Here is a 23473-nt window from a genome sequence, read left to right on the forward strand (position 1 = left end):
TATAATTAACAAAACAAACAACAACATAGTACAGAATATACATGTACACCGTATCAGAGTTCCATGTTGGATATGTTTATTTACAGTTTTGCCTAAAGTTAGCTTTAAAATAGCAAGATGGCCTCCTCTAATCTGCAAAAGACTCAATCAAGCAGATTACTATAGATGCTGCTTATAAAAATCAAGCAGATAGAATATGCGACATGTAAACATTGCCTTTATATTATATGCATGAACTTGTAGCTTACGCCTTTGGCTTTTTATGCCTTCATATCTATTTTATTTATGAAAAGTTCATTTAGTTTCTTTGTATAACTCATGGCGGGTGCCTGGCCTAGCCTAGGGTTCTCTAGCGATAAAATCACATTAATTACACTGTACATGTCTTAGACTCACGGGCTGGCACAGATTTTAACATTAATCATTGATAAGAACTCTTGACGATGTCTATGCTTGAGGTGCAGTGTGTGGCAGACGAACCATTGATTCAGGTATGCTTATCAGATATTGCCTGCTATCTGGACTAATGAAGCCTTACAATTGTACCCAATAGAGCTAGACATGATAACTACATGTCAAAAAAGAAAACTTCTACATAAAATGTGCTCTTGGAATCATAGCTAATGAACTTTAACATTTACACCAATTTCCACGAAAGTCATGATTCGTGTTCAATGTTAGAGTTATTGTAGCTAACTTTAGCTGTGTTTACAAATTGATGTGTTAATCCTAGTATGGTTCTACGCATGAAAATTCTTTGTTAAAGGCTCAATGGTATGACTAGATGGAGACATAAATATCTATTATCACCTCTCGATCAATTAAAAAATAATGTTCAGACAAAGCAGACTGAAAATCCTACTCAAATCTTACAACCAATTAAACTCAAGCTCTACTTCTTGACCTTTTGGTCGGCACATCTAAAAATCTAGTGAGTCCCTTTTGTTATAAACTGTCTTTGAGATTTGTCCTACCTCTGCTGAATTCTGGGCCAATCAGCGGAGTTACATTTACAACTATTGCCTGTGGTCCTAACAACCCAACCTTTTTAAGTGATCATGATTATGCTAAACCATTATATTGTTACATTAAGGCTTCATGGGGTTGTTAAAGCCCACCGATCATGAGTTTATGTCAAACTATGTGACGTATCACAAATAAAACTATTTAGCAAAGGTGAAGGTAAAATTATTTTGATTTATTTATAATTATTATTATGACTTATTTTTATTTAAATTAAAGATTTATTTTGTATTAGCATTAAGCTTGGCATTGCCTGAGATTTTGCTCATTTTCAAACAAATAACTCACAGCATTCTGTAGATAACCCACAGCATTCTGTAGATAACCTACAGCATGCTGTAGATAACCCACAGCACTCTGTAGATAACCCACAGCATTCTGTAGATAACCCGCAGCATTCTGTAGATAACCTACAGCATTCTGTAGATAACCTACAGCATTCTGTAGATAACCCACAGCATGCTGTAGATAACCCGCAGCATTCTGTAAATAACCTACAGCATTCTGTAGATAACCTACAGCATTCTGTAGATAACCCGCAGCATTCTGTAGATAACCCACAGCATTCTGTAGATAACCCACAGCATTCTGTAGATAACCCACAGCATTCTGTAGATAACCCACAGCATTCTGTAGATAACCTACAGCATTCTGTAGATAACCCACAGCATGCTGTAGATAACCCACAGCACTCTGTAGATAACCCACAGCATTCTGTAGATAACCCGCAGCATTCTGTAGATAACCCACAGCACTCTGTAGATAACCCACAGCATTCTGTAGATAACTCGCAGCATTCTGTAGATAACCCACAGCATTCTGTAGATAACCTACAGCATTCTGTAAATAACCTACAGCATGCTGTAGATAACCTACAGCATTCTGTAGATAACCTACAGCATTCTGTAGGTAACTCACAGCATTCTGTAGATAACCCACAGGATTCTGTAGATAACCTACAGCATGCTGTAGATAACCTACAGCATTCTGTAGATAACCTACAGCATTCTGTAGATAACCCGCAGCATTCTGTAGATAACCCACAGCATTCTGTAGATAACCCACAGCATTCTGTAGATAACCCACAGCATTCTGTAGACAACCTGCAGCATGCTGTAGGTTTTCAAAGAAAATTGCTACCCTGCTTTCACGACGACAATCCATGAATATGTTGATTGAGGGCAATTGAGGGTTTTTTGAGTTTCTAATCAGATGAGTGTTTAAAGGGCTGTTTCTTAGGAACCAGGCGGAGTTATGAAACCAAATACGGTATTTTTACTGATTTAGCAGAAGGCATGAAGCACATGCGCATAAAGTTTGGACAAAATTGGCCAAAAAGTATAGAAACATATGGCGTATATGTAGATTAACACACACGAGCAAGAGCATGCTCGTACTCACGCAGACACGCAACGGCAAAGTGTGATTTATTCGTTTGTATTAATATAGGTATAATACTGGTTGAGACTTGTACCATTTGATATACCATGAAAACTTCTCAAAACGAGCAAATCAAGTTGAGCATTAAAATTGTTTATACAATTTTATTAGATTTACAGCAGCATTTTAAAAAGTTGCCAAATAGTGCAACTATAGGCTCAAGGACCTGTAAGTAAAAGTTATAAAATATTCTTTCCTTAGCCTGCAGAAGATAAACATTTAGCTGTCTGCATTATTTTCCACGCATTGGTCAGAGGGTAGATAGACACTGCTAATGAGGTGGAAAAGGGTGATAGAAGAGAATGTAGCAGGCAGAGCATGCTCACGGCACTTGGTGTCAAACGTATGATAAACTGGAAAAAAGACATCTCACCATATTCTTCCCTGAAAAGCTTTTTGGAGAGTGGGTTGGAGTTTGAGAGAATTTGAAGAGTTTGGGAGAATCACCACTTCTCTTTTAAAATAAAATATCATCCTCCACTACCCTTTGGAAATGAAGTATAACCTGAAACGCAATTGCTAGAGAGTTCAAATAAATTTTATTATAGCATTTCATTTATTTGTCTCTGTCTCCTTTAGTTTATTTACTTCAATGCTTACAGAGTAGCTAAGTTTGAAGATATACAAATTAAAAGAAGATAACAAGTATTTCTGTTGTACAATAGACATCAAAGATCTGGTCGCTATGGCAATACCAATCAGTGAGTGCATGGTCATGCCATATGTAAGTAACCTTAAGCAATTGTAATGTAAGTATGCCTAAGTAACTAATACTATCATCAACTCGTGGCTTGTTGGAATGAATATAGATTTTAAATAGTCTGTTTCTAGACACTTACCTCAGCTTTAAAACCAACAGATGATCATAAAGTAATTACATATCACTCTCTCATCAATGTTTTACTAGTGTGCGTATTCTCCTGGTCAGCTTTGCCTGCTAAAAACATTAACAAATATTTCCTGAAATTCTACCAAAAAAATGAATTAAAGTGAAATCTTGTACAATATCTGTTATTAAAAGCTCAATTAGTTTGTGTTTGAGTTGTTATACTTCAGACACTCAGGCGTTATCTTTTCCTCCATTTTGGGCTTTTCAAGTTCATTTAGTTTTCACTTAGTTTAGTTTAGGTTCATATAGCAAACTTACAAGTGTGCAAGTTTATACTGTATATCATTTATATATATTATACACCACCTTATAACTTGCAAACTTAGCAATTTTATACGGTGATGAAATATTTATGTTACAAAAGGATGCACTTTTCTATCTGCACTATTTATTCCTGTTGCTATAGAAGCATTGAGGGTCAACAAGATTGATTTGAGCATCGTATGTCATGGAAGCCAAAATTGTTTTTTGAGTGTTCTTGTAGGTAGTTGCTACCTACAAGAAGTTGCTACCTAGTTTACAGCCTGAAAAGGCACATAACTAGTGATTCGTTGCGACAGAAAGTTGTAGACGTTTCTGTTCTTCAGTTTATAAGGCACTTTTGTTGACAACTGTATGCAATTTTCATTCATAATCACTTTCGAGAAACTGAATTTGTGTAAAATGATGGTGCATTATCGCGATGAAAAAACTGAGCGAAGGCACATCAAACGCAACTCCTAAAATAAATCATTGAAATGTATTGTTTCAGGTTGATTAGCGGTTTTATTAAGTTGTCATAATTAGTTGCTCAGTCAGAGATCTGGTGATTGGGCAAAAGCATGTCCTGCAACTATAGTAAGTACAGCATACTATGGTTATATAAATAAGTATATAAAATTAAATAATAAAATATTAAAGCGGTGAAGTAGAATTATGAGGTGACAACATCTAATAACTAATCTCAAACACTTGAAAGATGTTATCTAGTACATAATAAGGCAACTAGCTCAGAGCCAGTTTGATGTTTTGACACAAACTAAACAGCAGAAACATAATTATTCTCTTAGTTAAGACTTGGCTGTAGTACATACTTGAGCCAGCATTCTAATTTGTATTTATCTCCCCTAGCTAAATAATATATATCGTATTTCTTGTAATATTATAAATTAAATATACTCTAATGTAACCACCGAATCTCTAAATATAATAGTAGATATTTGAAACAGTGAGATAAGAAAGAGTTACGTATCTTATTAAATACAAGAGTTCTAATTTACGGCACTGTGAGTCTATGGTCTCAGTTAGTAGAGCATCTCAAAAATTGGATTGTTGACACTAATAAACACTGACATTAGAGGTAGATGTTAAAGCTCGATGTACCTATAATAGGTGTTGGGCAAAATCTACAAATGTTACGGAGTAAAAAATAAGATATGACACCTGATTGGTAAAACTCACAGATAGATCATTCGATAGACAATATTATATCATAAACCTCCTATACCTGCTGTAGATTCCACATAATGTAAAAAATTTATGTAAAGTTTTTGCTTCGTACAACATAAAAACTTGATATATAAGGTAAAATGTCAAGCCGATGCTTGTTCTCAGATTCGAATTGAATAATGAGAGTCCCATAGTTAGCCTCAAGGGGAGCGCACACCTTCAATGTCAATTTACATGAACTTTAATATTTTTTCTAGACAGCAAGGTCTACTCTGAATAAGAAAAATTATTAAAAACATTTTTTATGTCTAAAATAAAGTAAAACAAAAATAAATCTTCACTATAATAAGAGCTGTGTTTGTTTGTCTGCTTATCCATCAGTCACCGAGGTTCGAAGTTAGGATAAAATACAGCTTTTGACAAGACTCCAACCTGTGACATTCAGTTCAGTATACTGACACTCTAACCTCTGCACCAATTGATCGCCTTTAGTATTTGTGAATAATTATCGCAGCTACTTATTCTCTGAGCTTTATCCAAACACCTGACCATCTCTCATGGCAAGCTAGACTGCTAGGGTACTGGTAAATATAGAGATACTCCTATAGACTGCCAGGGTACTGGTAAATATAGAGATACTCTTATAGACTGCTAGGGTACTGGTAAATATAGAGATAATCCTATAGACTGCCAGGGTACTGGTAAATATAGAGATAATCCTATAGACTGCCAGGGTACTGGTAAATATAGAGATAATCCTATAGACTGCCAGGGTACTGGTAAATATAGAGATAATCCTATTGACTGCTAGGGTACTGGTAAATATAGAGATACTCTTATAGACTGCTAGGGTACTGGTAAATATAGAGATACTCTTATAGACTGCTAGGGTACTGGTAAATATAGAGATACTCTTATAGACTGCTAGGGTACTGGTAAATATAGAGATACTCTTATAGACTGCTAGGGTACTGGTAAATATAGAGATACTCTTATAGACTGCTAGGGTACTGGTAAATATAGAGATACTCTTATAGACTGCTAGGGTACTGGTAAATATAGAGATACTCTTATAGACTGCTAGGGTACTGGTAAATATAGAGATAATCCTATATTCCATTTTCATCTCTCAAGTGTGGCAAGAGAGAAAGCGATAGTTTTAATTTACTGTAAAACTACTGTAGTCATGAATCATAAACCGAGTGAAAGTGGTAAGAAAAAAAGGAGAAAGTCTGTCGATACAATAATACTACAGTTACTGTACAGTAATTAAATCAACAAGGTATAAGTCTAATTTGTTCTTTTCTGAAGAGCTAGAGGGGGTGAGTTTGGAAATATTTTAAAATGGATTAGGCAATTTATATGTATTTTACTGGCTGTATAGCGTAAAGTCTCTATATATGGTAAAATATCTATAACATAAAATGTCTATAAAATAAACGTTACGGAACAGATTATTTACATTGTAGGAGCTTCTACTGTAGTCTGGTACCACTGAGAAAGCAAGCTGGCTCTTTTTTGAGTGGAAGGGGTGGGGTCGAAAGACTTGGGACTGATGTAGCTAGCACAGGAAGAATTGTGGTCGAATGCCCTTCCTAAAACCACCAATAGTTCTTGTATGACTGAACCTGCTGTTCATAGTCAGCACCCTAGTCCCTGAACCACGGCTGCTCCCTAGCAGTAAGTCAGCGATGCCTTTATTTCATTTTCAATCAGATAGACCGTAGGTGTTTAAGGTTTTCAGGCGCCAGACACGGATTGAAACCAAATAGTTTTGGCAATTTACCGGAAAGAACGAAGCGTATGCATGTGGAGTTTTCATAAAAACGGGCAAAAAATGTAACATTAAAAAAAAGCATAAATGTTTTTAAAATATATTCTTTGTTTTATATAAATAACAGCACAAACAACAATATAGTACAGAATATAAACAATATCAGCGTTCCATGTTGGAAATGATGTTTATTTATAGCTTGCCCAAAGTTAGGAAAGAGGAAAAAGACATCTTACCATATTCTTCTCTAAAATGATTGTTGTAGAGTGTGAGTTTGATTTGGTAGAATCCACTACTACTGGTCTGAAATAAAACAGAAACCCCCCTGCCTTTTTAAAAGGGCAGTGGGAGGTAATAAAAATCGTGAAAAATGTGGAAACACATAGTATTTACTCAGACTAACAGGTATCCACACAATGAAAAAATGGAAATTATTAAAATACATTTTCAATAAATTAAATATATATTTTAATTTATAATAAAAAGTTTTATTATAAATTAAAAACTTTTAATGATAATTTTTAATAATAATAAATATATATTTAAATATGTTGTTATTTTTATAGATGATAGTGGATAGATACACTTTGACAAAGTTTTGAGTATGAAAACTACTGAACTAGAAGTTTCGCTTATATTCAAAGGGTCACTTACAGCAAAATTTAAAATTTTATTAGAAAGTATAGATATTTGCCAATCATTTCAGATTCTATTTGTTGTTTTATGTGATCTGGCTGCTAGGATGTTTCTCGAGTGAAATTAACAAAATTTCATAGCTGTTAAAAGGCCTAGAAGAAAAAGACATGAGTTAGTGACCCTTTAAAGGATACAATTGCCCAGACTAACAGAGGAATTAATTAGCTCTTTTGCTAATCAGAACAAGTGTCGTGCCAGCCAATAACAAGTGCTTTCTAAATGCACAAGACCGACATGTTTATGGTTATCAACGGTCTGTTTGTAGCAACTGCACAAAATGTACTCATTAAAACAGCTTTTAGCTGGCTGCCAATTGCTTACTCGTCAATTTTGATTAGTCTAAAAATAAACAGGTAGATATTCACTTTCAAAGTGTGTTATGGAATGTTTTATATCAAGATCAATAGAAGCAGTTATACATCCTTCTGATCGTACCAGCAATAGATCTAACATGCCGTCTTCTGTTCAGAGCTCTTTAGCATTTCTCATGTCTCATTGGTCGATTCTGAGCGCAGGTAAGCAGGTAAGTGGTTTACATATAGATTAATAATTGATTGTTTGTAAATATTTAGAGTGCATACAGACATTTTGCTGTAAGTCTGTAGATATTGCAAGGTTATAAAATCCCATAAAATCTAATACCATTTCCATTTTCCTGCTTAATAAATATTACTGCATTATTTCTCTATGGCTCTAAAGCTCCCAAATGAATTCATAAAAAAGACACCTTGCAAAAAGCTCCATTAGATTCTATGTGTATATTTTAGGTTCGCTGTTAGATAGGTTGAATATGTTAAATGAAATAAAGCGAAATATTTTGACAGCAAACCATATTATATCTCATTGTGGGATTGGTTACCAACAGGAAAATATCTGAGGAATTACGAAAGTGCGTAGAATGATGCAATAACCAAGCACAATCTATCATCATCTCAAAAATAAATAGTATTCTAAAACAACTTTAAAAAAAGAGAATTTAGTGGAAATAAGCCGAGATGTCTGCCATCGACACAAGGGTGGTTCGTAGCAACTTTTGTTCCTGTAAACTTTTGTGGAGAAGCCAATTTCTCATTCTCATGACAGAACTAAAATAACTATAAAATAACAGAACTATAGCTAAAATTGTATGTTTCAGAAAAACTGTACAGCAAGAGTTTGAACTTCATCATCTATTAGGTGACACTATTCAGCGCGGATAAACATTTAGAGAATGCATGCTTGCCCGCAAAGAGCAATGGTGGTATTTTAAAATTGGAGGCCACAAACCAATTTTTACACTAGTAGGCAAAACATTTTAGACTCTTAAATATGCCAACAATTAGTGAAGAAGTTTAGGAGAAAGTAGAATTCTTCGTGTGAAGGCCAAGGATAGACTAGAAGCAGGTATAAAAATTCTTTTAAAGAGTGTGAAACTGTTGAACACACTGTAAGGGAAACTGCCAAGTTCCCTTTACTGCTCCACAACAATCAAGACCACTGAGTGCAAGGCAATAAAAAATATATCTGAATATGTATATAAGCATACAATCAATTCCAAGTGCGCTCATGCAACGAACAGCATGCCAGGGACTGCCAGGGATCTCTGCTCATCGTCGCTGCAGGCACTCATTTGATATTCTTCATCCTCGATTGGTAGCATGTTAGACTCGGCAGTCGACCGTTAGCCAACCGGAAGCCTCTCCGGCGGTTATGTCTTCTGCCAAGCCGGGGCTCAGCTTGGCCATGACGTCGGGTTCCGAGGTTGGCTAGGCAGCCGGCCTTGACCTCGATGATCTTTCACCGCAATATATTCTAGCTGACTGAAAGTGTAAAACATAAGATGAAATCATACATAACTCTCAGCGGACACTTTGGCGAAATAAGCATGTGGTATGAGTCAGTAATGTTGAACAAGATGAAGCATGGTTTATAATAAGTGATAAAGTGAAGTAAGGTAGAAATTCAGTTGTGACTATGTACTAGGAGAGTTCTTTTCTCTGATTGATAGTGGTCAACTTACAGCTATAAATCTTGCCTATTTCACCAAAAACTCTTCATCTCAAGTTGCAATATCTTTATAATACCAGCATGAGTTGTGTATTGACCAGGTCAACTGGTCAAGTAATTTTGAGAGGCTTTCTGATTTTCTACACGTACCCTTCAAAAAAACATATAAAATATGTAGGCCTTAAATAGAGATACACAATTGTGTATCTACAATGTATCCCTGGACTTAGAAGTTATCCTCTACTTGCTGCTTTTATAACACCGTAAATACTCTATTGATTAGACACTGACTTACTGACGAATCCAATACAACCATTTTTGTCAGTTATAACATAAAAATGTTAACTATTTACGAAGCACTTGGGTTGCAGTTTATACGGTGCTTTCTGATTCTCTACCTGTAAGGGAGGGGAGACACGAGTGAGTACAAATGTGGTGTTTGAAGTTCAATCACATGCTGCTCATTATTGTAGGAGAATAATTATAGTTTTTACTTTGCCTGCATATTAATTGTCAGTCAGTTCTTCGCTATTATCAAACAGCTAGAAGTTACCTTTGTTTAATGAACTATAAATGCAATGTATTTCGAGTTATTTATAACGTCATTTACCAAACTTTATTAAAGATTCACCTTGAATGGCTATTGCAATTTTTATCAAAAAAATTGCTATTGCAATTTTTACGAAAAAAAGAAGGATACTTTCGTTTTTTCGTGACGTAATTGTATCGTTGTCGGCCATCTTTATAGATAATTTTATCGTTAAAAACACGAAACCTTTGCAATAAATGTTTGAAAACGATGCTTTTGTTTGCAAATTTTTTATAGTACCAAAGCAACACCAAAAAGTACTATTAAATAAAAGAAAAACGTTCGTTTTCTACAAATATGGCGGCTTTTTCGTGAACGAGTGCATGTGCAAACGGCTTGATGACGTAAAAAAACGATGGTATCCATCGTTTTTTGAGAGGCGTGTTCGGCCACGTGTAACCACAGATGACGGTTTGAAGAAAGAGTGTATCATATACCGTAGCATTCAAACTCACGACATACGGCTTAACAGCCGGGCACCCTAATACCTGCGCTAGTCGTTTAACTTCCGTAATATAAGCATTATTGTGCACATACTTATTCTCAGTGCTTTATCGACACATCTGATGATCTCTCATAGCACATCGGACTGTCAGGGTATTGACAGTTATAAAAGAACTCATTGCGAATCTATGTCTAATCACTTAACTAAAATAGATTTGAAATACTTTGGCAAAAAATCCTCATTGTGCAACTTACCAGAAACCTTGAAGGTTTTAATGAGCTCGTAAGTTGAATAAGGAACTTTTGGTGGAGCACAGAAAAAACCTGACAATTCATAAAAAAAGACCAGAACACTTTTCCTTCTCTCCTAAAAGCTGTTGCATTCGAAAAAATGTCCTTTTGCTATCTAGCAAAAACTTTTGAAAAAATGTCCAAAAAATGTGATCACCAGACGTAGACAGACAACATATGCGTAGCCATGTAGATAGAGTTATGGGTCACAAATTACTAGATGTCTATTTGTATAGGCAGTCACTACGGAGAATTCTACTACACTAATAATTTTCTCATCTGACATTTGATGAAGTCAATCTTTATCAGATGGGAAAGCAGATACAGTGCATCAATCCAGGCTTACTATAACTTGTGTCAAAATATAGGAATTATTTACAGCACCAAAGAACTCAAGACATAGCCTACAGTTATGGAATCAAAATGCAAACCAGATCATATATTTATACGGTTTCCAAGAACATATTTTTACTGGTAGTTATTCAATACTGATGAAGACACGCCATCAGAGTATAAAATAATCACTAAATGACATCTCTGGCATGACTAATAGCCCGCACTACTTTCATTGTGTAAATTTAGTCAACTATAGAGAGGTTTTGCAGTTTTTTGAATTTCTACAAACTGTAAATCAATAACCAGATATACAAAAAGGAGAGATTTCATAATAGTGAGTGGACTCGGAAGTTCCGTAGGTGTATTAGCTATTACTGTCAACTCCTCAGCCTCTTCCGACTTCACTTCCTAAATGTTTAATTGTTTTGACAATGTTTGGGGTTTGGATGGTTGTCCGATGTGACCAAGTCTGTCCAAACAATGACAACTTTGACCGATAGGTGGCTCTTGCGAAAGAGGCGGCTTGCGACGCATGCGTATGAATTTCCCGCCAGAGTGTTGTAATATAATTTTTGTTTGTTATTATTACTGCTATTAATATTATATTGTACCCTATTGTAGGTATAACCATGTTTTACTCTCTCATGTACAGTAGGCTCTTTTACAATGTAAATAATCCGTTCCAGGAATGTTTACGTTATAGGAGTTTTACATTATAACAGCAGTAAAATGCTCGTAAATTCCATTCTAAGATCTTTCCAAACTCACCCCTTTGGCCATGCAAAAAGGGAAAACTTGACAACTTTTTTAGTTTGTGGGCTTTACTGTAACTGCAGTATTATTGGTTTGCATAGACAACTTTTTTCCTTTTTCTGATCAATCTTACAGGTTTTATAGACCAATATTGCGGTAATTTTACGTAAGTCGATGTGGAGCGCGCATCTTCGACGCTCATTTACAACGAGTTGCTTATTTCTTCTAAACAGCAAAGTCTAATCTGCAAAGTAAAAATAACAACAAACATTTTAGACGTCTATAATAAAGCAAAACGACAAAATATTTTCCCAATAAAAAAGCGGGACTAGTCTGTATCATATCTGTATTCAGGGGTCAAGGTTAGAATAAAAGAGAACTTTTGACAATACTCCAACTCGTGACATTCAGATTGGTGGGACGGTACTGTAAAAAGTGCACTGTAACACAGCAATCGACCATTTTTTTTAATTGCCTCCAAGTATTTATGAACGATTGCGCAGCTACCTATTTTCTGTTTTGTCGACACATCTGACGATCTATCACGACGAACTAGAATCTCATAAAAGTTGTATATATACTAGATATAACGCTATACGCTTGTAGTTTTTCTTCTTGCAAGTGCCGCAAGATATGTAAATATGTAAAATACGTAAAATTCAAATCGAATTTGCGAACTTCTGGTATGGCTTTATGTATTACGTTAACTGCAGTGTTTAATGTGAAGCCATGAAAGATTGGCATGTGTACGAAGTATGGGCCCAATTTTGTCCATAATATATCCAGTTGGACAGCATAGTGTATTGGATAAATATTTGTCTGCAGAACTGGAGGTGCTGAATTCAAAACTGGTTTGCAGCAGATTAGAAAATCCTGAAACCTTATCATTGTAAGTGGACAGACGGATGGACAGACAGACAAACATTAAGATTTATATATATACATATGCGTATTGTAGCCTAGGAGTTTGTGTGCAAGAAAATATAGGCTGTTTGATGTAAAGCACAGCACTCGAGTTTCAATGTCTGGGCATGGCTCAGTCTGTGTGTGTCTGATAAAACAAAAGCTGTTGATAGACAATTTAAATAACTACAGCTGACTCCACAAGTTACAGCATCCCTGTCTAACGGTTTTTTCGCCTTATGATGTGGAACACAAAGTTTTTTTCGGCTCCTTGTAATGGCATTTTCCTCGCCATACAACATCAACCAAAATCACTCTCAAAATTCAAATTTGGCGGTCTGTGTGCTGCATACGTCAGAGTCATGAGGATGCCAATGTGCTATTTACCAAAATCCCTCCCACAATGCCTGAAAGAGACACGATGCTCGCTCTCTCTCAGTTCAGCATTCTTCGTGTTTTGTAAAGGCTTGATCTTGCGTGAGTAAAACGATATCGAATTTATGATGCATTTTAGTGTTTAATATAATATTTACTATAAACTTTAATTCATTATATATAACTATATAATTATATAACTATTTTGTTACTAATTTTTAATACGTACAGTGCGTATATAAAATTTTAATGTTGTTTTACCGTGGGTGTTCGCATTAGGTAATTATTATCAATTCCTTTACCCCTCTATACGGCATTTTCACCTTACAATTACAATACCAGAAGAAATTAATGTCGTATGACGAGAGGGGGGTCTTCTGTATTGCCTTATCTATAAGTAAAGAATTGTAGTTATGCTATAAAAAATTGAAAAGAGATATTCCACACCGTAGTTATCTGATTCAATGAAGAAACCCAACTTGAATAATTGTTAGGTTTTTGCAAAAATTATCTTAATAGTTCCCATAAACTATTTTATTTGTTTCTATTTATTCATAGGCCAGTTCAGTGTTAGATAGAGTTACATGTATTTGAGCTCAGGTAGCCAAGTCTATTTCTATATTAATAATAGACTTATTCATCCACACCCACTTAAAGCTTCGATTATTGCCACATTTGCATCAGCAAGGATGCATCCTACTCTATAGGGTAATGTTATAGTCCTTCCAAAGAGACTCCATGTGCCTAAGTCTATAGGGTAATGTTGAAGTCCTTCCAAAGAGACTACATGTACCTATGGCTATAGGGTAATGCTATAGTCCTTCCAAAGAGATTACATCTACCTAAGGCTGTAGGGCCCAGGTGCCCAAATGGAGGCTCGTGGGCCTGATCAGGCCCTCCAGCTGTTCTGATCAGGCCCCCCAGCTGTTATAATTTTTTTTAATGTTTTGCAAATTTTAAAGAGTTTGTTTGGCAATGCATTATTGTCAATTTATCAGTAGTAATTATTACCGTACTTTTCGGACTATCAACCGCACCTTTATATAGGCCGCATCTGCTTTATTTTCAAAAAAGGTAATAAAACACTACATAGGCCGCACCTTTTTTATATGCCGCAGAACTCATGACAGTGCTTTTAACACGGCAGCAACTTTGCAGGAACAGTGCCATTTGGCACTGCTTCGTATTAATTGACGCATTTTAACCCAGTGGCTAACGGAACAGTCCTGCAGTAGGCATTTTTTCATTTTTTATTTCACCGCTAGAAGTGCACTAACCGCAGATTCCGGTTAATGCGCCCTAGCGGTGAAAGAAAAAACTGCAGAATAGCCGCAGCCTCTAAATCAGCCCTTGGCTCAAAACATCAGAAAAAAGTAGCTGCTAATAGTTCAAAAGTTCCGGTAGTTATCTGAAATCACCTGACCAGCATTCTCGACCATACTAGAATTTAGTTTTGCGTTAGCGTGGGAGATTTCTCAGCATAAATTGCTTGATTGTATGACTAATGACTTAAAAAAATAATTCGTAAGCAATCATGGATCAGATATTGGTAGACAGAGAAAACCGACATTTTAATCCAAACTGGACTACACAATTCTTTTTTTATGAAGTAAAAGGGAAACTTACATGTTTGATATGCAATGAAGCAGTTGCTATAAACAAGGTAGCAAATATCAAAAGGCATTACGCTCAAAACCATCCTGACTATGACGGAAGATTTCCTCCAGGGACAGCTAGGAGGCAGGAAAAGCTTGATAGATTAACAAGGCAGGCTAATGGACAAATGGCTATGATGAGGGGAGCTACAAGCTTGCAACAAAAAGCAGCTACTGCTGGTTATGAGGTTTGTTATAAAATTGCCAAAGCAATGGTTCCATACAGCAACGGCAATTTGTTCAAAGAATGCATGGTTTCAGCCGTTCAAGCGCTCTACCCTGAAAAGCTAGATATTCAGCAAGCGGTTCGGTCAGTACCGCTATCTAGGAATACTACGTGTGCCCGATGGATAGAAGCTATTGCCAATCATTTGACTGAAGGTGTCATATATAACATGAACAGGTGTAAATCATTTTCAGTTGCAGTAGATGAGAGTACTGACATAAACGATGTTGCTCAGCTGAGTGTGTTTGTTCGGTATTATCTCAACAACAAGTTTAGTGAGGACCTTGCAGCAGTTATTCCACTGACAGAACGTACGACTGGAGAAAATATATATCTGGCATTCAAGGCTTACATGAGCCCCCCTAAAGTGTCAATGCATAAGATAATTTTTGTAGCAACAGATGGCTGCCCAGCTATGGTGGGTGTATATTCTGGTTTTGTGAATCGCCTGAAAGATAACAATCCTCAGATGATTGCATTTTATTGTATCATACACAAAAGCATTCTCTGTGCACAAATAAAAGATGAACATGGAAGTCTTAGGCTGGACATAATGAAACTAATAAACTTTCTCAGATCAAAATTATCTCTACGACACCGCCAGCTTAGAAAATTTCTACAGGAGTCTGATTCTCAGTATGATGAATTGTTAGTACACAACAATGTCAGGTTAGTACCATATTGCTATCTTTGAATTATATTTGACATACTTATTTTCATTACATTATGATGAGGTAAAAAAGCACAGCAAAGTTGTGAATATTGTCAATTATTTTTAATATACAATGTACTTTAATGTACTTTTGCAGATGGCTGAGTAAGGGTAGAGCTTTGCAAAGAGTATGATCTGTAAGATTGCATATTGAGCAGTTTCTTAGTGAGATTGGAGGAGATGCAGCAGAAGGATTTTTAGAGATTCTCAGATCGGAGCATTCACTGAGAGATATGGTAAAAAACCTTTTACCATATCTGGCTTTTCTGACAGACATTTTGGCTCATCTGAATGACCTAAATTTGAAGTTGCAGGACGAAAGTCGTAATGTGGTAGAAGCCTGGCAGGCAGTAACATATTTTAAAGACAAACTCCACTGCTTTCACGAGGACATAAACAGTGATATGAACCACTTTCCAATCATCAGGGAATTTGTGAATGGTCGTGATGATGTCGAGGACCTTACAACAGCACGCGCTTTTCTCATTGATGTTTCTTCAGAGATGGAGTGTCGCTTTGCTGCCTTTGATAGTATCAATGGCATTATTGAGCTGGTTGAGTGCCCATTTCAGGCACATCAGCTTTGGAAAGCCCAAGTTGATAACTTTCCTCATGTTCAGAGAGGTGTGGCAGAATTAGAGCTGTGTGATTTAAAGGCAGATATACTGGCTAAAGCTCAATTTGCTGATCAAGCTATGGTAGGGTTCTGAACGCAACTTGCTGTACAGGAGAAGTATCCTATGCAATATGGCAGTGCACTTACTTACTTTCTTTGTTACAACCTACTTGTGTGAATCAATGTTTTCTAAGCTGACATTTATAAAAAGTAGGTATCGTAGTGTACTGACAGAGGAACATACTCAACAGCTCTTAGCCGTAGCAGTAACCAAAGATAAACCAGATACTGCAACAATAGCTGCAAAGCAAACTTGCTTCCATGTGTCTCATTAACATTACAGATATTTCTTCTGCACTGTAGATTTTGTTGAGAATAAACCTAGATATGTTATTATGTTACGCCTTGTTACTTTCATGTTTATGTTCATGTATATATGTTTACTTACACACTACTTAAAATACACATATGTTTACATATATACAGCTGTATTCATGCCTGGCCCTCCTGATAAGGCCTGGTTACCTGTTTGGCCCTCCAGCAAAAGTATTTGGGCACCCCTGCTGTAGGGTAACGCTGAAGTCCTTCCAAAGAGACTACATCTACCTAAGGCTATTTAGGGTAATGCTATAGTCCTTCCAAAGAGATTACATCTACCTAAGGCTGTAGGGTAACGCTGAAGTCCTTCCAAAGAGACCACGTGTGCCTAAGGCTATAGGGTAATGTTGAAATCCTTCCAAAGAGACTACATCTACCTAAGGCTATTTAGGGTAATGGTGGCGTCTTTTTAAAAACCCAATACGCCTTTTAAATGTTGCATGAAACGTCTAGCCAGTTAGAACCTTCTTCTAACTATTCCATATTTTATATTATTATAACAATTTATTGGCAATACTTTCATTTCAAATAGAAATATTTGTCATACACATTTATTATCTACCTCTAAGAATTTTCACGAGACAAATGATACATTTTTGTTGCAAAAAAGAGCATTCCAATTAATTGCAAATGTACATCATATTCCAGCATATATTTTATTCCAACGAAAGATTTTTTAAATTTAATCTTTAAATCTTTGCATCTTTATACTAATATATGTAGTTCCTTCTCAGATCTGCTTCAGATATTAAAAGTGTCATCTTTTAGAGTAATGTTCCTATAAGAGTACACTGTAAATATACATGTAGCCTACAGGGCGCCCTCGAGTTAGTATACAATTTTTTCGCCTTACGATGTGGAACACGATGTTTTTTTGTCCCTTTTAAACGATATTTTTGTCACCATACAATAGGCTATCAACGAAAACTTCTTTCGAAATTCGAGTTCAGCAGTCGGTGTGCTAAATACGGTGGAATAACAAAGATGCTAGTCGCTGCAATCCCTCTCACAATGCCTGAAAGAGATACGATGCTCATTCTCTCTCAGTTCAGCATGATTTATTAAAAGTTATAGTAAAAACGAAACTGGAAATAGGTGATAAAATTTTAGGTGATGACAAAGTGGAAGTTGAGTTTAGTAAAATACATACTAAAACGTCGCTTCAAGTGTTTGTTCGACTAGCTAAATCCATTTAAGTTAAATTTAACGTTTTTGGTATACATCTGTCTCGAAGGCAAGAACTACCTATGAAACGTACTGCACCTATTACATTGTAATGTTACATTTTATTGCAGATCGTAACCACTAAACACAGTAAAGCTACTGCAGGTAACTATAATTACTAAAGTTAACGTTCTATTTTGTTACTAATTTTTAATATGTACAGTACGAATGTAAAATTTTGATGATCTCCATTACGGTATGTTTGCATTAGATAATTACTATGGGTTTCTATACCCTTCTATACAACACTTTTGCCTTACGATGTCGACACCAGAACAAATTAAAATCATATGGCAAGAGTCCGTTGTACTGTAAATATACAGGTACCACAAATTGTGTAATTTATCCCAGAGCCTTTAACAACTTCAATATAAATACTTTGCATTGAAAATAGATTTCATAAAACCAGTGTAAAACTATAAGAATCAAATAAAGATTACTAAAAGAGTTTTTATTGTCTTTCTACATTCACTTTAGAAGTATTAGCAATGGAGATGCAGCATACGCGGCATAACGTACTCTAACATTGTTTACATAAAATTTAGCTTATTAATTTATTTTACTTTGTACTTCATTTTTTCATTTTCTTTTTATCTCTTACCTTTGGTCTCTCCGTCCTCTCTCAAAACAGCAATGAATTGAAAAATTTTGAATGTTCTATGTTGAAAATTATTTTAGTTCTAATACATGCATTAGCTCGAGTTCTGATACATGCATTAGCTCGAGTTCTAATACATGCATTAGCTCAAATTCTAATACATGCATTAGCTCTAGTTCTGTATCTTATGTTGGAAATAAGACTAATAAAATAAATAAAATTGTTAAATGGATTTTCTGTACGTGTAAAGCACACTTTATTAAAAGCCTATGATCCTATGTACTCTGGGGTAAAAGTTCTGACAAGGGGGACAGGCTTGTAATGGATGATCTGAAACTTTATGGGATGTCTAAAGCTGAGCTAGAGGCCATAGTAAACACACAGTATTTACAAGTGATATACGTGTGAAGCTTGGATTGCAAGAGTGTGCCATGTTGGTATTGGTATGCCGGAAAGACAGGTGTTGCAAGACTTAGGAGAATGGATTCCTAGAAATGCCACTTTGTAAGCGCTCTCGTGTTCGAATAAAGATCTATTCAAATTTGTTCTAAGACTTCGAATTTGTACAAATATTAGTTGATTTGTATTTCTCTCAAAATAGTAACACAGTTAGCCTTGGAACTAGTTATAGGCTAACATTAATACAATTGACAAAAGAAAAACACCTACACTTTGAAAAAGCATGATTCAAATGTGTTCTAAGAGTTGATGGCTTGTGTAAATATTGTCTGAATTTCACTCAGCTCAATAGCTTTGTAGCCTTTTAACCAGTTATTGGCTGAAATTAAAGCAAGCAACAAGATAATGACTTAATTTTAGTTTTGAGTTTGTAAGAGAAGACAATCAGGAAGTCTTGTCTGGAGGTTTACATTCTAAGCATTTACTATTTAAGTAATATAGTATTTAATATTTTATAATTGGCATATCTATTGAATAGCTGGAGAGCTCACCAAATGGCCACCTGCATAAGCAGAAGTGAAGCTGTCTGGGTAAGGAGGGTATGACTTCGTGTCATAAACAATTTCCGCAATATACTCATTCATTATAATTACTTGCAGTACAAGTCTGTACAATAGGCCTACCTAATAATTCATTAATTATTAACTTTTCATATTACTGTATCATAATATTATTGTATCATAATATTACTATACCGTAATATTACCGTATCGTATTATTACCGTATCATAATATTACTGCGTCGTAATATTACCGTATCGTAATATTACCATATCGTAATATTACCGTATGATAATATTATTGTGTCATAATATTACTGTAATTAAATATTATATTTCTTACTCTAGTGTAAATTTATATCATCTCATTCATATATTACAAGTAATGCCACAAACTTTTCAGACAAGAGCTTTGAGTAAAATCCAAGCTCGCTCCTACTAGCAACTAAATATAAAACTAATCAAAACCAAAGCCTGTCTACTTGGGACAAAACAACTATTTGAAGTTATCTGTTAGGCATCAGCCGCAGTCTGCATCCAGTTAGACTGAACAGCAACATCGCATATCAAATTACTGCTTGGTGGTAAATTTTCCTCCGTAAACAATCTCAAATGAATTCTTTGTCTAACCACGGAGTGGGAGCGAGTGGTTCACTGGAGCAGATAAAAGCCTTTGATACGCCATCAGGTTGAGTCATTTGTTGTACTCTCGCCTGGCATAAAAGCTGCAGTAGATCACGATTAGGCATCACTGATCGCTTAGCTGGCGTTACGCGCAGGACCTTGAAACACGCGTGAAGCTCACGAGCAGGTGCTTGAAACACGAGTGAAGCTTACAAGCAGGTGTGTAGTTTTTAAACATTTCATATGTCCCAACAACTATAGCAGTCTGTCACTTGGGTACAGCATTTATTCTTGTGTTCGTTATTGTGCTAACAAACAACAGGTAACTTTGTATGTGCATTTTACCTGGTAGATATGATGGTTCAGCAATCAGACATAAACTCCTATTACTATACATATTTAAATTATGGGTTTTAATTATTATTCTAGCTGATTATAGCACAGAAGAAATCTTTAGCAGTGACAGTAAAATGCAATAGGTTATTTATTTCTGTTTTGATAGCTAAATATTTTATATGCATACCTACACACCATGCTAGATCTTCATTAACTGCATTTTTTTGCCATTTTGCGAAAATGTGTTTCAAATACATGTAGCGATGTTAACCAGTGGATATTGCATACATCGCAAAAGACGGCGGGGATTAAGTCTAATTTTTGTTGAGGGCATTCGCAAGAGTGAACGAGACGGTGTGATCTTTTTGTAATATAGTATATACATATACCCTTGTCTTTTCTTCTCGCTGCCCACTGCCTTCAAGTAGGCCTACTATCTGCCACGTACTATCTATGTGTTAACCCTAATCTAGTTTCTAGCTCTAGAATCACCTCCAAAGTGTACAACTACTACTATCTCGCACCTATTCAAATTTTCAGTTCCCAATGGAGTCCCTTTCCTATTCAACGCAAGAACCCAACACGGTTATTCGGTTGGCTACAAAGCAGACAGTAAAAGTTTCCTGCCCCCTTAACAAAACTCTTACACTGGACGTACCCGTGCGAGTGAGCAATCAGAAACAGGTAGCATCGCAGCCTCCACCGTCCATCACAACAGATGAGATCGATGCTGCTTTGACACATACCCGCTACTCAGGGCCAGGCAAAGGTTATAGCAACGGAGTCGGTCGCAAAAGTAACACTTGTATTAGTGACTCTGGTCTTGCTAAACATAACTTGATAGTACCGAAGCTCGCACCGGTACAGCAGATACTCTGCACGACACCCGATGATCCAGGAATTCTCTAGTTTCATACAGAGTTGCTGATAATATCTTCTCTTACCATGCTCAATCCTTGTTCTTATCCACAGTTTTTTATCAATTATATTATTATTATTTTATAAGTTTACCTACCAGGATTTTATTGTTTTTGTTTTTTAGCCGTTAACCATATTTGGTTATCTATCATATTACGCAATAAACCACTATATCTTGCAACAGCTTCTAACCTATTATAAATTCCTAGACTAAACAGAACAGGTAATTCTGACACTTTTAGCAAAGGTTTCTTTAGTAAAAAAAGTTGGAACTACTAGACAATGCCTATTGTTGGATCTACACCAATAACTAACGTGTAGACAACTCCTTCCACCAAGTGAGTTTATAAATTAATAAAGGGTAGCTAGTACAAAATAGATTCTCAGCAAAACATACACAAACACAGATTAGCGGGTGACTAAAAATGAATTTGTCAAGCTATCGGAAAAAACTTGATAATAATAAAAATGGCAAAAACTGACTCATTAATAACGACGAGTACTGAAAGGTAACCATCATAACATCAAAACAAATATTATACATTTGCTACACATTCATTAGGAGTTGACTTGGTAAGTTGTACATGCGCGCTGAGATATTTGAGAAACATCAGCAGGCGCAACAATGATGTGTTGCCATCATCATTGTTGCCATCTAAAATAGAATAGCACTTCAAATAGAAAATTCTGACATCAATGGCTGACAGCTTGATAAGGGAAGATGTGAAAACATAAGCCAAGTGCCAGGAACAGAATAGGAACAGCTTTTCACGTAGTTGCTTTACTCCTAGCCTTATTTCTAACTTTACGAAAGAAAGGAAATTATTGAAGAAATGCAGAGAGATTAGCTTTAAAACCAGCCTAATGAAGAACAACTGCAGAATCAAAGGCTAAACCAGAGAACAGTCCTGGTTTTAGCAACCAATTAACAAAAGAGAAAAAAGAAGGAATTTACTCTATAAAAGTGCCAACATGTATCATGGGTTAAACGAACTGTATAAAAGCTCTTAGTGCCTTGGAAAACAGTTCTAGTTGTCAAAATCAATAAAAGTGCAATTTCATTTTAAACACTTATTTCTGTTTAGTATTTTACGACTACCTTACTAGCAATATGTGTTAATCTATATGTACTATACATTGAGATTCCAGCAAAGCTTGCGCTATGTACAAAATTGCTATTTGATGGAGCGTTCTCTAGTTAGTCTCACATTATTCGTATACACTATGCTAGCGAGATAAGACAAGCAAACATTGTTATAATAACCCAATGCTAACACTCCACTTGTTATCTTTATGGTCTGTGCATTCAGCAAACACCGGTGACGTTTCTTTTGGTCCTGTAGCGCTAATCTTTTTGCTAAATGAGGCGGCAACTTCTGAAAGGCCTTTGACAAATAACTTTAAGCTAAATTTTTTTAGTTATGCTTAGTACAGATCATTTGTGCGATCAAGGCTGAGTCCAGTTAAAGGTCTGCATTCCTTCTCATTTCTTTTGTCAAACAGTAATGCCTGATTAGGAATTCTTGCTTTTCAATAATAACGAAGTACTTAATAATCAGGTAAATCTATAAATGAATCACTACTATATGGTAACACCACCTGACTACTATAAGGTAACACCGCCTGCCTACTATTTGGTTACACCACTTTACTACTGTATGGTAACACCATTTACCTACTGTATGGTAACACCACCTGACTACTATATGGTAACACCACCTGACTACTATATGGTAACACCACCTGAGTACTATATGGTAACACCACCTGACTGCTATATAGTAACACCACCTGACTACTATATGGTAACACCACCTGACTACTATATGGTAACACCACCTGACTACTATATGGTAACACCATCTGACTACTATATGGTAATACTGCCTGAATAGTTTTATTTTAAATAAGACAGAAGCATAAAAAACTGACATCCTGTGTAAATAAATTTGATTGACGTTTACGTTACAAATGGTTGACGTCCTTTCGGTACTTATATCGGGTTTTTTTGAGGATCGGATCTACTTGTTAATGTTTTAAGTCATGCATGCTGACTGACTGTTTAACATTAGAGTTGAAAAAGCTGATAAACGCCATTGAAAACGTGTTTGCAGTGTTATGTAATCCCTACAACCGTCTTGTCTAAATGATGTTTATTTAGGGTGCCTTATTTTATAGATATTAAATTTAAAACTTCTCAATATGGTAGGTACCTTAATGACAATTCTATAAATTCACTTTTGTCAGGAAGTAAGGGCACCTGCTGGCAGTTGTCAAACTGACATGGATCAACATAAGCG

General features: G+C 35.8%; 2 protein-coding genes and 1 long non-coding RNA gene across 3 annotated transcripts; all 3 read left to right on the forward strand.

Annotated features, from left to right (window-relative positions):
• The first annotated feature begins 443 nt into the window (after positions 1-443).
• On the forward strand, positions 444-2189 carry LOC137385862 (putative leucine-rich repeat-containing protein DDB_G0290503). Its single transcript, XM_068072442.1, has 2 exons — positions 444-491; positions 1314-2189. Exons 1-2 carry the CDS (start codon positions 444-446, stop codon positions 2187-2189), a joined length of 924 nt encoding a protein of 307 aa, XP_067928543.1.
• A 12272-nt stretch (positions 2190-14461) lies between these two features.
• On the forward strand, positions 14462-16230 carry LOC137385871 (zinc finger BED domain-containing protein 5-like). The gene is made up of 2 exons (XM_068072454.1): positions 14462-15226; positions 15679-16230. The coding sequence occupies exons 1-2, from the start codon at positions 14462-14464 to the stop codon at positions 16228-16230; spliced, it is 1317 nt and encodes a 438-aa protein (XP_067928555.1).
• A 3777-nt stretch (positions 16231-20007) lies between these two features.
• Positions 20008-21356, forward strand: LOC137410499 (uncharacterized). Its single transcript, XR_010981217.1, has 2 exons — positions 20008-20138; positions 20796-21356. It is a non-coding gene; the product is annotated as an uncharacterized lncRNA (long non-coding RNA).
• Positions 21357-23473: the final 2117 nt, after the last annotated feature.

Source organism: Watersipora subatra, chromosome 1 (assembly GCF_963576615.1).
Source record: "Watersipora subatra chromosome 1, tzWatSuba1.1, whole genome shotgun sequence".
Lineage (NCBI taxonomy): Eukaryota > Metazoa > Bryozoa > Gymnolaemata > Cheilostomatida > Watersiporidae > Watersipora > Watersipora subatra.